The sequence below is a fragment of the Nannobrachium achirus genome, assembly GCF_963921795.1.
Source record: "Nannobrachium achirus genome assembly, chromosome: 9".
NCBI lineage: Eukaryota > Metazoa > Chordata > Actinopteri > Myctophiformes > Myctophidae > Nannobrachium > Nannobrachium achirus.
In genome coordinates, this window is record NC_137818.1 from 52,924,532 (window position 1) to 52,941,661 (window position 17,130).

General features: G+C 43.7%; 1 protein-coding gene across 1 annotated transcript; it reads left to right on the forward strand.

The window, feature by feature from the left end:
* Positions 1-900: 900 nt before the first annotated feature.
* Positions 901-16,669, forward strand: ptpdc1b (protein tyrosine phosphatase domain containing 1b; the record flags this gene model as incomplete). Its single annotated transcript, XM_080732891.1, has 11 exons — positions 901-949; positions 1,770-1,935; positions 2,274-2,354; positions 3,858-3,976; positions 4,066-4,203; positions 5,081-5,400; positions 6,334-6,735; positions 7,284-7,568; positions 8,246-8,428; positions 10,646-10,756; positions 16,571-16,669. 11 exons carry the CDS (start codon positions 901-903, stop codon positions 16,667-16,669), a joined length of 1,953 nt encoding a protein of 650 aa, XP_080589017.1.
* Positions 16,670-17,130: the final 461 nt, after the last annotated feature.

Below are 17,130 nucleotides of genomic sequence, written 5' to 3' on the forward strand. Positions count from 1 at the left end.
AAGAACCTCCATAACTCTTGAGAGCGTACAAATAGAACCAAATGCACCCGCAAGGGTCCATTTGGTTCCATTTGTACACCATCAGAGCTGTTATGGTCATTCAGGGCTGTTTAATATTATTGTCCACTCGTGTCCGTGGCAGAAATGACATTTTGACAAAAGTGTCTGCCACAATCCAGCATGGCGATGACCTTGGGTGTTTTGTTTAACCCATTTAGGCCTAGAATTATTGAATGCTTTAACCAGTGAAAAATAGCAGATATACAAGCTCAAAGCGCGGCACCGAGTGCCACGCTGCGAGCTTGTAGATCTGCTCTTTTTGAAAAAGTTGTGAAAATGTGTGCAAATCTTTGAATATATGTATTTTCAAAGCGAACGTTTTTCAACTCAAATTTAGCTTCTGGGTGGTCCCTGGAACTAAATGTTTTGAGATGCGGATCCGTGGCCAAATAAATATCATTTTGGGGGTCCTTCACATGAAAAGGTTTGAGAACCACTGACATAGTAGTCTCTCAAGAACAGACTAACTGAGCTCCAGTTAAGTGAAAAGGACCTTTTCTTTGACGATGGCGGGCCAGATTGCTGACATAGAAACTTAGGTTTTTAAAAAAAACCTTAGAAGGATTCAAAAGACACTCATAGAATCGGGTCAAAATTCAAATGTTCACGATTTTTCAAAAATAGCAGATCTGCAAGCTCGCGGCGCGGCACTCGGTGCCGCGCTGTGAGCTTGTAGATCTGCTATTTTTTCAATAGTTAAAGCATAAAATAATGATACACAATAATGTGTACCCGTTCTTAATTTGCCTCTTTTTCCTGCCAGTACAACAGCACAGCTACAGTTAGGTGGACCCTCTGGCTCTGCTATGACTGTTGATGGCACCTCAGCCCACCGTACAGATGGCGGTCCATGCCAAGGCAACATCGAGGGGATTCCTGATCGATTATGGTAAAGATGTCCAAATGCAACTGTTAATCTTTTGCAGTGGTTCTCAACAGTGGCCCTTAAGTTTTGCTGCCAAATGGACCTGTTAGGTTCCATTTGTACACTGTCAAAGTTACAGACTTGTAAGAGTCAATTTAGACCCCCATAAAGGAACCTAGAGAGTCCCTGAAATCCACGTATCTATTGCAGTGGTTCTCAACCTTTTCTAACCCTGACCCTAACCCATCCCCCAAAAGAATCATATTTTAACTGGGGACCCCCCACTCCGACGAGCACTAAGAGTTGAGCCATTACACGGTTCTATTGTGAAAAGAGGCAGATCTACATGCTCACAACGCCTCACAACGCGAGGCGTTGTGAGCATGTAGATCGGCTATTTTCACAATTTCTGCCTCTAATATTTGGCAATTTGACCAATGTTTAATTTGTCATTTTAGAGGTATTTAAAAGTCCTCATTTGAAATGTGCAGATACCTTATGTACACTTAAACTTTAAAAAATGTGGGGACCCCCGACCCACAGGTTGAGAACCACTGATCTATTGGATGGTAAGAAGTAATATATGAACTGTTAAGGACTAGTTCTGAATATGTCAGAATACATATTGCCTGCCAAGGATTAAAAATCACCAGTGAAGATATCATTTAGGCCTATTCTCCCACTTACCAAAGGTATTTGTGACTATGGTAATCAATAGCTCATGCAATCACACAGAAGATTGTTTAAATGTACATACAGTACATTTCTCTGTACAAATACAGTGATTAACATTCCTTAATTTCAACTGACCCGTCTTTTGCTCTATATCCTCGGCTGAATGCAGTCACGGCCCCCCGGGCCAAATACACGGTGGTGGGGGAGCTCATACGTCATGTCATCCCAGAAGAGATGCAGTGCTCGATGGGCTGTGGAGGTCAGGCCTGCAAATACGACAACCCGACCCACTGGAGTGATGACAAGCAGGCCATCAAAGGCCTCTACTCCTCCTGGTAAACCGGCACAGCTTTATTAGCACTTTACACCAGTGTTTCTCAAACTTTAAAATGTCAAGGTCTCCCCTTAACTCTGACAGTGTACAAATGGAACCAAATGAACCCTACCGGGTTCATTTGGTTCCATTTGTACACTGTCAGAGTTACAGACTTGTATGGGTCAATTTAGACCCTCCTAAAGGAACCCACAGAGTCCCTGGAATCCACTTTGAGAACCACTGGTTTACATAATCACACGACTATTGCATCTTCTAGTGTCAAGTGAGATGGACAAAAAAAGAAATATGAATTATTATCTATGACACATCCTATTCATGATGTTTCTGTCATTTCAGGGTCACTGACTCTCTTCTGGCAATGTCCAGACCTTCCACCGAAATCATTGAGAAATATAACATCATTGATCAGTTCAAAAGGTACAGCTTTTTGTTCCTCAAAAGTTCTTTGATAAGTTCTTCCAAAAAATTAAGATACACTATAATACGTCAAAAAGTCTATATAAAGTGTGTTATGGATTAACATTCTCATGACTGATTTAAGTCATTTGGATTCTATAGAGGTTTAACATGTCTTGTATGGAAGCATGTTGCGCTGTGAAAAGAGCCTATTCTACAAGCTCTCACTGGGTGCGTTTATATGCACATTCAGAATGCCATTCAGAATGAACTTATTCCGAATAGAGCTTCATACCCAAACGTTTACATGGGACCTGAATACAAGTATCCCTCATTCCACTGTCGTTTACATGACCAAAGGATTCATTCGGAATAGAACTTTGGGCATGCGCAAAGTAGGCCTACTTCAGGTCGGAGAGGGGGGGGGGGGGGCAGTTCAGACAGCAGTTCATTCCGAATGGAGCGTTTATATGACAAATGTATGCCGATTTAAACGGCATAAACCACCTCTTCAGACCAGAATGAAAATTCATTCGGGTCAGACCGGAATGGCCATTCCTAAACGTTTATATGAGCATTTCTATTCTGAATGAGCAGTCATTCAGAATATAAGTGGAATACATCTGTGCATATAAACGCACCCAATGTGTCTGTGACACATAGTATTGTGTTAATTGTTGTGGGAACAGTGCTATGGGGGGAGGGGGCTCCTTTCACTCTGTTTCACAAATTGGAATTAGGAATTAAACATATTCGGTCTTGATTGAAAAAAAAACAACAACAAAAGAACATTGCATGTATGCACCTGGGACGTATCCTCGGTGATGTAGCCCAAGCTCATTGGGATTTCGGGTCTCGCAACATCATACCCCTCACTTAGGTGACCCAGCCGGGGTTGATCAAGTCCCGACTTTACGTCCCAGTAGCTACCCACGATCAGTCCCATTTGGGAAAGACAGGACCATTCACTCCACTGCTCCGGAACTACTCTGAAGAGACTGGGAGAGGCAATCTGGCACATGGAAGGACTGTTGGTTGGCTCCTGGCCTGGCTCTTCCCACGCTTGAGATTTTATTTTCGCTTGAATCCATGTGTTTATGCAGTGACGGTTCTAGGATTCAGGTGGCCCTATGCAAGATTATTTTAGGTGGCCCCCCACTGACGGATGCACGCGTACGTGTGCATCCGTCAGTGGAGGGCCACCTAAAATAATCTGCAGCAACAGATCAAAATTTTCTTTTTGGAGGCATATTGACTTGCTCATGAATCAAGTACAGGCAGCCAGGCCTAGAATGAAGTTGGGGATTATGAGGAAGGAGGAAAGGGGAGGGCATATTATAATAATAACGCTAGTTTTTGGATAGGGGATATATGACATATACATGTAATGTAACAATATGTTTAAAAAGAAAACATCTTCCTGTGATGTGGCCCCCGCTTTGGTTGTGGCCCTAAGCGACCGCTTATATTGCTTATGCCAGGAACCGGCCCTGTGTTTCTGTGCGTGCGTGTGTGCGTGTGCAGGAATGGTATCAAAACCGTCATCAATCTGCAGAGACCTGGAGAGCACGCTAGCTGTGGAAACGCCCTGGAGCCTAGCAGTGGCTTCTCCTATCGTCCTGAGGTCTTCATGGAGAACGACAGTGAGTGCCGTTCAAATACTCTATCTGCAGTTCTGTTTGATTTAAAAAAAGAAACGAAATCTTATTAAATCTTCCCCTCACCATTTCAGTTTACTTCTACAACTTTGTCTGGGCTGACTATGGAGTGGCTAACCTCACCACGGTCCTGGACATGGTGAAGGTGATGGCCTTCGCCATGCAGGAGGGGAAGATAGCGGTCCACTGCCATGCCGGTCTGGGGAGGACAGGTACACGTTTCAGATTATTAATCTATTAGTGCAGGGGTCTTCAACGTTTTCAGGCCAAGGAGACCTTAGTTGAGAGAGAGAGAGATGAAGCAGGGACCCCCACAACCTGTTCATAGATTCTATAATATAGTTTCATTGTTTGACAGCACAATCCATCCATCCATCCATCCATCCATCTTCAACCGCTTATCCGGAATCGGGTCGCGGGGGTAACAGTCCCAACTGAGACCTCCAGATTTCCTTATCCCGAGCAACTTCCTCCACTCCCTCAGGGAGTATACCGAGGCGTTCCAAAGCCAGTTTGGAGATATAATCCCTCCATCTGGTCTTTGGTCTGCCACGGGGTCTCCTCCCAGTGGGACGTGCATCGAGGACCTTCCTAGGAAGGCGCTCGGGAGGCATCCGTACTAGATGCCCGAACCACCTAATCATCAGTGTATTTTGGATTCATGTCAATTTGCGTTTTCAGATATTTAACCACTTGAACCGTCAATACTTAATAAACTTGACCTTTCACTCTGTACTTAGTCTGCTCTTTTTCCCCTCTACACCAAACCTCTTTGCTGAAAATAGCCGATCTACAAGCTCACTTTTCCCCTCTACACCAAACCTCGAAAATAGCCGATCTACAAGCTCGTATATCTGCTATTTTTGGCTAAAGTTCTCAGAATATAGACACTGGGGTTCAAATCGTTAATATAGAAAAGGAAAAAAAAAAAGATTTGGAGGACCCCATGCAGTAACACTGAGGACCTCCTAGGGGTTCCGGACCCCCTGTTGAAGACCCCTGTATTAGAGTTATGAATGATGATAAGGGGAAAAAACGTGTCTTGCAACAGTATTCAACACACAGGACTGTCTCGTATCCCCCACCCAGGTGTGCTGTTGGCATGTTTCATGGCCTACACCACCAGGATGTCGGCCAACCAGGCCATTTCTCACGTCCGCGCCAAGCGGCCCAACTCCATCCAGACCCGAGGTCAGCTCCAGTGCGTCCGGCAGTTCGCGCAGTTCCTCGTCCCCCTGAGGAGGGTGTTCTCCTGCGCGGAGCCCCGGTCCGACCCCGTCACCCTGTCCCAGTACCTGGTCCGCCAGGGACACGTGCTCCACGGCTACGAGCGGCGGGAGCTGAGGCACCTGCCCAAGATCGTCCCGCTCATCTGCAGGCTGCTGATTGACGTCGCAGAGAACCGGCAGGTAGGGGTGTAACTAACGATACATTTGACAGCAGTACGATACATGGTTGACAATACGATACATGGACGATATTGGTTCATTCATGGCGATACGTTGCGATTCGATTCAAAGATTTAAAATCGATATAGTAACTATTTGGCAAAGAAATAAAATCTGTGTGAAACGTGTCAATAGTGCCGTTTTTAAGGGAAAAATCTATTCTTTTTCATCTAAATGAGTACACACTTGATTCTCTAGCAAATACATGGACATTATATTTCAACATATATGGACAAACCCGCGCCTTGACATGAAAAGAGATGCCTCTTTTTCATTTGCCTTCTTAAAATTGCTAAATACAAGGCACAAATACTTAGTTTACATACAATCAATTTGCATTGCAAAAACAATTCGATACCCATTATTCGCATTGTAAAACGATACCATACCATACAAAGCCAAACGGTTACGATATTTTGCTTTTGCATAACTATATAGTAGATCAAGGGTCTTCAACAGGGGGTCCGGGACCCCTAGGGGGTCCTCAAAGTTACTACAGGGGGTCCTCCAAATCTTTGTGTGATAGAAACTTTTTTCCTCCTTTTTTATATTAAGTATTTGAACACTAGTGTCCATATTCTGAGAACTTTAGCCAAAGAGGTTTGGTGTAGAGGGGAAAAAGTACAGAGTAAAAGGTCAAGTTTATTAAGTATCGGCGGTTTAAGTGGTATATCTGAAAACACCGTATATCGACACGAATCCAAAATACACGATTTTGCTGTCAAACGATTAAACTACAGTATATGGAATCTATGAACACTTGTGGGGGTTTCATCTCTCAACTAAGTGGTCATTGGCCTGAAAACATGGAAGACCCCTAACCTGTAGTAGATCATTGCGAATTAAAATCGATTTTTTGATTCAGTCACTATATCGTTGCACCCCTACCGGCAGGTCATCGAGGAAGACGTGCTGGAGGCGCCGGACGTCCAGGACATAGAGATGACCATGAGCATGGCGGAAAAGCTGGGCCCCGACTTTGGCCTAAGGAACATGGCCGCCGACATGCGGCCCCGCTTGCCGGGCCCTCCCACCTTGCCCCGGCACTTCAACGAGCCGCCCATCTTCTACCACCACAAGAGCCTGAGCTACAGCGACTCCAACCTCGAGCGGCTCGGATCCGACCTCAACCTGCTGGCGGCGCAGCCTCACCTCGGCTCGCTGTCGCAAAGCAACGTTAACACGCCCTTCAGCGCCTCCTCCCAGAACCAGTCGGTCACCTCCTACTGCTCGACGGGCTCGCTGTGGGAGAAGGTCAAAGTTACGGCGCCGAACGACTCTCCTCTCCTGAAAAAGGTGTGTAGTAGAAATTTATAGAGTAACAAATATGTGTATTATATACTTAGTGGAGGCAGTAAGGCCGAAAAATAAGCTGTTAACTTCAAGTCATGATGCAAAGGGGACCTTTGCATCATGACTTGAAGTAAAATGTGTCTTACTGCCTCCACTAACTTGTTTTCCTTCCATTCAATCTCATTGAATGGGTGGTCAACCAGCTACAGCGGTCAAATCTTAACAGCTGAGTTCTCCCCCACGCTTACTCTCTCACTCTGTCAGCAAATATGTACTGTGTGTAACTATTTGTATGTTGTCCTTATCTTTAGTACTTGTCCTTATAAGACCATGTTTAGAATAGCATCTCTGTCAGAATGGACTATAAGAGCTGTATGATAATGGGGCAGGGGAGGGTTGTGCCCGGAGGGGCTGACAGGACAGGCCAGGAGGACTGCTCCTCTGCTGTGAATGCTGTATACTCTGTTCAACTTTTTTGCCCTTTTGAATAAATCTTTGTCAATTCTTCAAATCCTTCATCCTTGTGAAACATTAATTCATTTCTATAAAAGGTGCTGCACAAGCAGAGCTCCGTGCAGGGCATCAGCCAGTCGTCCGCGAAGAAGAGAGCCAACGTGGTGGTGGCGTCGTCGTCCGGCCCGAAGGCCGAGGAGCAGAGGCACGGGAGCAACAGGCAGCGGTGTCCGTCGGAGGTGGAGGAGTCGGAGGTGCCGTTCATAACCCTGCAGTCGGAGCTGTCGGCGGAGGCCCGGAGGCTGCTGGTGGCCCAGGCTCTGGCCGTGGACCTGTTCCTGGACGGAGAGGAGCAGCACAGACACGCCGTCTTAGCCTGGCAGGTAACTCCATCCTCCCATCATCAGCTCTACGTGCTGCATTTTCAAATCACCCATCCACTACTAGCTAGTACTATCGTTGCTGTCGAGTCCATTGAGCTGTCAGTTTGGTCTCAGTCAATCCAGGAATAGTTTTTGTTTTTAGTCGCAACCACACAGCTAGTATAGTATAGTTACTGTAGAGTGTCCGCCCTGAGACTGGGAGGCCGGGGTTCAATTCCTCGGCCGGGTCATATCAAGTCCCTGCGACATACTAGTGTCATGTCCAGGGGGTGTACTTGTACATTAAGCTGCCTCACGCTTCAGAAACAGGAGATAGGCTCCTGCCCTATGGGTCGTCAAGGCTACTTACTTACACAGCTAGTATGAGCGAAGAATACACTAACGGTCGGCACATCCTAGTTGGACCCCCCATATCCGATGACCTCGATGATTGTACCAGCTTGTCAATTAAATCAACTAGGCGATTAGATGACTAAGAAATGTCCTTAGTCGAGGACAGCCCTTATCAGCTATAAATATACGGTATAACATAAAATATATAATCCATCCATTCATCTTCATCCGCTTATCTGGAGTTGGGTTGTGGGGACAACTTCCCTGTACCTGGGCCACTGTAGCTGCTTCATCCTGGGGATCTCAAGGCATTCCAAGGCCAACGTGGAGATATGTTTGTACAGACAGAGCTGAACCTGGGTGGAGGATGGGAGCGGCTGTGCTCAGAGAGGGATCCGTTCGTGCTGACGGGGCTGATGTGGTCGTGGCTGGAGCAGCTGAAGGAGCCCGTCATCTCCGTGCAGGCCGCCACGAGCCTGGACCCCGACAACACTGAGGCCCACACTGTCCTCAACACCCTGGAGAAGGTAACACCGCTGCTACACCTACTCACATCAGTAGCACTGTCCTCAACACCAGGTAACACTGCTGGAACACCTACTCACATCAGTAGCACTGTCCTCAACACCAGGTAACACTGCTGGAACACCTACTCACATCAGTAGCACTGTCCTCAACACCAGGTAACACTGCTGGAACACCTACTCACATCAGTAGCACTGTCCTCAACACCAGGTAACACTGCTGCACCACCTACTCACTAGCCTGGCGGGGCCCGACGTCATACTGCGTTCACTCACTCATTCCTTCCATAGTATAACGTCTGGCCTTTGGCCTATTGGCAGCCTGAAAAGTGGGCGGGAGTACTTGCCTTGACAGACAGACTCCTCTAACCAAAACATCTCTCAGCCAGTCGGAAGAACGGCAAACAAACACGTCTTTTCGGCCGATAAACTCCACTAGCGCATGCTCCGTGTTCCTTTTTAATTGTTGTAATTGATTCCAACTCTGAAATAACTGCACTTATTGCTTGTTTTATGGTTAGAGCGTTAACTGTTACACTTGTTGCATCGCGAGGGCAGCTATTGTTGTTTTGAAAATGCTGCAGCATGCATCTACGTCACCGTCTACACATGGACCAATCAGGGAAATCTTTTCACTTGTTGTCAGGAAAGACAGCTACGTTTGTTGTGCGGAAGCAGTCACTGATTGGCTCCGATCAGAAAATAATCATAATACTCGCTGCCAATACCTGGAAGTCCAGACGTTATACTGTGGAAGGAATGAGTGAGTGAACGCAGTATGACGTCGGGCCCCGCCAGGCTACCTACTCACATCAGTAGCACTGTCCTCAACACCCTGGAGGTAACACTGCTGCTACACCTACTCACATCAGTAGCACTGTCCTCAACACCAGGTACCACTGCTGCAACACCTACTCACATCTAGGCCATTCACCAAATATTCGAATATTCGAATATCAAAGTCACTATTTGACGTTGTTCACCGAAGTCGAATATTCGCTTTTTTATTTATTTTTATTGTTTTCTCTTTAAAAGATGTATATATTTTATGAAGCTTGGCTAGATAGGAAGTCATAAGAATGAGCCGTCAATGCCCCTGGGGGATGAATTTGTTAATGCTCTTTACCAGGGGTTCTCAATCCTTTTTAGGCTGTGACCCCCAAAATAAACATATTTGAACTGGGGACTCCCATCCTGACAAGCACTTGGAATTGTAGGTATTACATTTAATGTGACTCGGTTCCGCAGATAGATATTGTGAGAATAGCAGATCTACATGCTCACAACGCCTCGCGTTGCGAGGCGTTGTGAGCATGTAGATCGGCTATTTTCAAAATGTTCGCCTCTTGCTTACTTAATATTTGACAGTTTGGCCAGTCCTGTCGAATATTCGACTATTCGAATACTTTGAGGTAGAATAATTCGAATACTAAAAATCACCATTCGTGAATGCCCTACTCACATCAGTAGCACTGCCAAATACAGTACATTGACATGAAAAGGTTTGAGAACCACTGATTTAGAAGGATTTAGAAGACATTTTATAGAACAAAGGACCCCCAAAATGAAGTATTGGCCACAGACCGCCATCTGAAAATATTTTGTGCAAGGGAACTCCCCATGAGAAAAGATTTGTGTAAAAAAAAAACCTCTAAATTATTCAAAATCTTTTTCAAAAAAGTTTCAACAATAGCATAGGTACAAGCTCAAGAGCTTGTATATTGACTATTTTTGGGAACTAAACCACTATTCTAAATCATTCTAAAAGAGTTTTCTGAAAAAAGAAGAAAATAAAAAGTTGCTATATAATGTAGTCTGTGTCTGGCACGTAGGGTGACCAGATGTCCCCCTTTGCGTGTGACAGTCCCACATTTCCATGACTTTTCAGGCGTCCCATTGTCTCTTTTCCCCTGCAAGATATATGTTTTTAAGCCTGTTAAAATAACATGAGAAATATCCCCTAGGGGTTAATAACAACATTATAGGCAGTATTGGGCCGGAAAGCTGCACGTCAGAAAGTCGGAACTCTCCGACAAAGGGTTTGGTTTTCGGAGAGAGTATGTGTGGACTGGCCTTGAATAGTCAAGTACAATTTGTTCCTTTCCATCATTGAGTAGTTCAACCAAACACTTCCACTTTGGCAAAGCAGCTAGAGAACGTCCAACACCAACTATTTGTGTAAAATGTCATACTTTTCATCTCTTTAACATCTCTTCTAAGGCTCCAAAGCAGACGCTGATCTGCCTACTAGACTGCATGGCTCATATGCAGGAAATACCGGCAGAGGTAGAGAACGCTTTCTTGGAACGTACTATCAAGGCTTTCACTAAGGTAAAGGAAACACTACGGCATGCGTTGCACAACACTGGCTCTCCCAACATGGCTCTGTAACTCATAAAGCAGGGGTCTTCGACGTTTTCAGGCCAATTTAGGACCCCTTAGTTGAGAGAGAGATGAAGCAGGGAGGGGACCCCCACAACCTTTTCATAGATTCCATATAGTTTTGTTGTTTGACAGCACAAGCTGTGAGCTTGTAGATCAGCTATTTTTGGCTAAAGTCCTCAGAATAAGGACACTAGGGTTCAAGTGGTTAATACTAGTAAGACACCTCAGGGTGACATGCGAGTGCCAATTCTTGGCCATCTGGCCAGTGATGTATATGGGGCCAGTTACTCATATGGAGACCCCTGCATGATAGTCAACAATGTTATGTTAAAACATGCCCATATATGGGCATTACCAAATATGGGCATTCCCAGATATGTCCTTAATATTGATAACTTAATATCCTTAATAATGTCCTTAAAGGAATTATATGCAACTTTAAAACTATTAAAAAATATACATGTATATACATTTTTAGCAGTCATTTCCCTTCTTCGGTAACTATATTATTGTGCTGGGGTGTTTCCTTGCAGAAAGACACATCCCCTGGCTGTATTTCTGTTCTGTTCCACTCTTTATGTTGACATTAAATGTCAACAGAAACAGTGGAGGGACGTTTTTGTCAGGGGAAGCTCAGCCAGAGCTCTTAATCGCTCCCTTTGAACTTCAAAGTGTTTGTGCAAAAAGGTAATTGATTGGGCCATAAAAGTGTTAAGTCCTCGTTTGTGATCTCTCTAATCGATGAAAGCATCAAAGACAACTACCTGTTTGATGCCTGTCATAGAGGGGATGGGGAAGGGGAATGTTTTTGTGTATACACAAGCTCGCATATTTTTCCTTTAATATTGATAATATAGGAATCTCCATATATGGGCATAAGACGTATGTTAATTAGTTTGATGCCTGGGGATCTCCATATATGGGCATAAAGGGGTAGATAGATAGATACCTTTTTATTTTATTTTATCGGATCCCCTGTTGAAGACCTTAGTCATAAAGTGTACAAATAAGCCTACAATACGTTTGTCATTTCTCTGAGTTAAATTTACACTGAGGATTGGGGACCCAGGAGTACAAATCGTATGAACTGGATGTCTGTGTGTTACTAGACACAGAGGCAAGAATAAATCAAACACACACACATGGGAGCAGATGTAACACTGAACCTAATGCATATCGTAATGGGTTTCTTGAAATTAAAAAAAGAGAATAATTGAAATAACCTCTTCTACTCCTGTAGTGAAATCCTGTTAATTTAACTTTGAGAGTGTACAAATGGAACCAAATGGACTCGTCAGTAAAATTCTCCCTCTGTTAATTTAAGTCTTTAAGTGTACAAATAGAGTCACGTGAGTTACGGACCCCTAAATGTCCATTTGTTGGTGGTCCCCAGTGTTGAGAAACACTGCTCAACAACGTCCTGATCACAGCCCAACGTGTGTGTGAGACGCCTGAGAACATGCATGTCTTTTCAACAGCTGGAGAAGAACTCAGAGAATGGAAGGACTGTGTACAAGACCATGACTGAAGTCCTGAAGTACATCCTTCTGGACATGAGGTGGACGACCGAAATGGCTGACGATGAAATTGCAGCATTGCCACCCTTCAAATAAATGGACTTCTATATTTGCTGTGCTGCGTGTGGGTGTCACCCTTGTTAAAACGAGGGGGACTGTTTGTGCCTTGTGTCATGTGATCATTTTATAAACATAGAATAATAGTCCCTTGTTGGGCAGAAACCAAGACTAGGCAAGATTTCAGAAAAGGTGCTTATTTAAAGCGCTGAAGGCAAATTGTGTTAATTTATAGCCTATATGTTTTCTACTGGTATTAAAGTGTGCTGAATCCAAATCTGCTGTATGCCCAGCTCAAAAATGGCTACTAAGTAAGCCCTCAAATTGGACAATTTAAAGATGGCGGCCACCACTATGCTGGAATATATTACAAAGCATCTTTTTGACTAAACAAGGTTGTTTCCCCCCCCCCCCTTTTTTTTCAATGAAATATTCTGATTTGAAATCATGTGAGGATATTTTTCCAATGAACTTTATCCGGTAACTTATATTCCCAATATAATAAGTATGTACATAAATGTCATGTGTCATTATATAACAGTTCTTAGTCAGTGGTTAACACAGTCTACACTGTGGAATCAGTGGGTAGAGATCATCACAACAAGTACCTTAAAGGTATATTCAGTGATTGTATTTCATTCAAATAAAAATATAATTGGTACATTTTCTATTCCTTCTCCTCACTAGAATGTGTGCTGACCATATAAGGACTTCCACCATGGCCCGTGTTACGAGCATTGCTTCGGTTTTCAGAGGTAGCCAGCCAGTCCTCGACCAATCAGAGTAGAGTATGGCCGTAGTTATGTTATGATGTTTAGTTATGATGGTCAAAATAGAAGTTTTGAGAACCACAGTCATCACTCTGAATTAAGAACGTGTGCTAAATGCGTAGATTGTAAACTACTGAACTCATAAAATGCCACAGTCTCATAGTAAATCAGTATCATACATATCCTGAAGCTGGAGACGTAGGCCTACCGATATTCAGTGATTGGGTCTAATGATCAAAACGAGAACATTATAATGGTGTAAAAAATCTATAAAAAACTAAACATTTCCACGCTGTAAGGCCAGTAAGGGACAAGATGACCCCCGGCCACTTTCATTATCACTGAATACACCTTTAAGATCAGGGACCACAGACACTCCATTCATGAGTCCATCAAATAGAACTCACTCACTGCCTCAAGATGCCCAAGAGCAAGCAGGCAGGGCACATCTCAATGTTGAAAGATGGTTGTTGAAAGCTTTCTCCTGATTACAGTATATCGTCGTCGCCGGGTGGAAACCTCGTATCTCCCAAGTTTCAAATTTGTACGTTCTTTTCCAAAGTAAAGCCCTGCTTCATCGTACAAGGCAGTCGCACAAAATTAGTGAAAGCAGCCGATCTGCTGCTTTCACTAGTTTAAATCATTTTTAAAATGATAAATGCAAAACGAACGGTTTTGGACGTACAAGGTTTTCACCCGACAACGACGATATATACAGTATATAGCTATGCAACACAGAGGTGGACATGAGCACATTTTTAAGCATGAAAACCATACCCTCCCTTTCTGTCTGTTAAACCCTCTTCCTTGGTTGACTGATCCACCAGAGCTCTGTACTAGTCTGGATGGATCGAAATTCCAAATACTACACAATTACATCATCACGCATTTGACATCACAACGTTGTCATCACAACCAATGTACTGGTCTTTAAAAGTAAACTTCCAATAATCTAATGTCATTCAACAACTATTCCAACTAATTCTATTGTTGTTTAATAACTTATCCTTTAACTGCATTGCTTCACAGCGGTGCTGGAGTCCGAAATGATTCAATGGACGATACATCTGAAAGGAGGACCTGAGGATTCCTACCATGCTGCTGTGGTAGTCGGACACAAACTGTACTCATTTGGAGGAGTCAACAACTACCTGAACAACAGTGATCAGATTGAAGTCCACATGTTCAACACAGTGTGTTTGCGTTGGAGTAAGTTGGCCCCAGTGACAAATGGAAGAGTACAAAGTCCCAGTGAGGTTCCCTCCAGACGCTATAGCCACACAGCTGTGCTGGTAGAAGACAGTGTCTACATCTGGGGAGGTTATCCTGTATACTGCAACGTTCTTTATGCCTTTGATGTTGACACCCACAGCTGGTCCAAACCCAATATTTCTGGCTCTATTCCAGAAGCAAGAAGCGACCACTCGGCCTGTGCCCTGGAGAAGGTCATGTATGTGTATGGAGGAGACACCCGGCTGACTGAATGGACTAATGACATGTACAAGTTGGACACCACCATAATGGTCTGGTCTTTAATTAACACCAGAGGTACTCCTCCACCTGCCTCCTGCAGTCACTCTGTCACCATCATTGGAACAAAGATGTTTGTATTTGGGGGCTCCAACAACCTCACAGTGTTTGACACAGAGACCAACTGCTGGCTGAACACACTTCCTGCACAGCTTCTCCCAGAAGAACGTTCAAGTCATTCAGCCTTTTCCTACAATGGAGAGCTGTACATATTTGGTGGCTGGAATGGGAAAATGAAGTACTTCAATGATCTGTGGAATTTCAGTCCAGATACCTTTTCCTGGAAGCAGGTTGAGACCAAGGGCAAAGACCCCTGTGGGAGGCATGGGATGTGCTGTTGCATGGTGGGAGGTCGTATCATCATCTTTGGAGGAAACACTAACGAAGATTCCATCACTGATGACCTGTACATCTTAGATTTAAGTCCTAGCCTGAAGACGTTATGCAAGCTATCAGTTATTCATTATGGTCTGAATAAGTCTGAACTCCCACATGACATCAGGTGGGAACTGGCAACCATGACTACCAACAGCAACAGAACGAAATGACAGCCCCACACCACACAAACGTGCATACCATGTCTAAGCAAGCACGCACGCACGCACGCACGCACACACACACTAAAGCATGAAAGTGGCTTGGAAGCCGAGATATTGGCACTTTTAGGTTTCAGCATAGTGATGGCGGCCATCTTTAAATGATCCATTTTGAGGGCTTAGCGGTCATTTTTTAGGTGGGCATACAGCAGATTTGGATTCAGCACGCCTTAATACCCCTAGGAAACTTGTATGCCATGAATTAACAAGATTTGCCTTCGGGGTTAAGATCTTCGGAAAACTGACCTAGACTACCTCAACATTACATTTTTGAGCGTTTTGTAAATGAATGACCTACTTGATCATGCTGCAGTGTCAGACAAAAGAGTCAGATCTACAAGCTCGATTTGAGCTTGGAGATCTGATCCTTTGAATTTGAATCCTGAAAAGTAACAGTTTTGCATACAGTATTATGAGGTTTCCACCAACAGAGGATATGGTCTCTTGTTTGGCATAATATTTTTGGTTTTTTGTCACATTCCTAAAACAAAAAATGTATTACAATAAGTTTACCCCCATTGATTCCGGATGGGGACGCAAATGCATTTGGGGCCCCATCCGGAATTAATGAACTATTATCACATTTCTGTCTTAGGAATGCGACAAATACAAAAGATATATTATTGAATATAGTATACTCCATGGAGTAGCATATCAAGGGCCTGAAAAAAGGTCTTGTAATGAAACATAGAATAAAACAAAAACAAAACAGTTTCTAGTGAGAAAGTAGACAATGTATGGCTGTTTTTTACTTGCAATTGTAAACAAAGGAAACAATGCCACATACACAATAATCACATCTGTTAAATATTTACAACATGAACCATCAGATACAAATCAGATTTAACAGTGCCTAGAAAGCGAGCCCTCGGCATAGAACGTAAGCTGGGAGTTGTCAGATTATTTTCACAAACAACAGAAACTTACTCTATACTCAAAGAACTATTGAAAAATACCAGATATACAAGCCCGACGCACATGGGAGCACTGAACCTGAATCGTAATGGGGGTTTCTTGAAATTAGAAAAGAGAATCATTGAACTAACCTCTTCTACTCAGTGAAATCCTCTGTTAATTTTACTTTGAGAGTGTACAAATAGAACCAAATGGACTCGTCAGTAAAATTCTCCCTCTGTTAATTTAACTCTTTGAGTGTACAAATAGAATCACGCGAGTTACGGACCCCTTAATGTCCATTTGTTGGTGGTTGAGAAACACTGCTCAACAACGTCCTGATCACAACCCAACGTGTGTGTGAGATGCCTGAGAACATGCATGTCTTTTCAACAGCTGGAGAAGAACTCAGAGAATGGAAGGACTGTGTACAAGACCATGACTGAAGTCCTGAAGTATCCTTCTGGACATGAGGTGGACGACCAAAATGGCTGACGACGAAATTGCAGCATTGCCAGCCTTCAACTATATGGACTTCTATATTTGCTGTGCTGCGTGTGGGTGTCACCCTTGTTAAAACGAGGGGGACTGTTTGTGCCTTGTGTCATGATCATTTTATGAACAGAATATAGTCCCTTGTTGGGCAGAAACCAAGACTAGGCAAATTTCAGAAAAGGTGCTTATTTAAAGCGCTGAAGGCAAATTTTGTTAATTTATGGCATACATGTTTTCTACTGGTATTAAAGTGTGCTGAATCCAAATCTGCTATATGCCCAGCTCAAAAATGGCTACTAAGTAAGCCCTCAAATTGGACAATTTAAAGATGGTGGCCACCACAGTGCACCACTATGCTGGCATATATTACAAAGCATCTTTTTGACTAAAAAAGGTAGTTTTTTCCCCCCTTTTTTTCTGATTTGAAATCATGTGAGGATATTTTTCCAATGAACTTTATC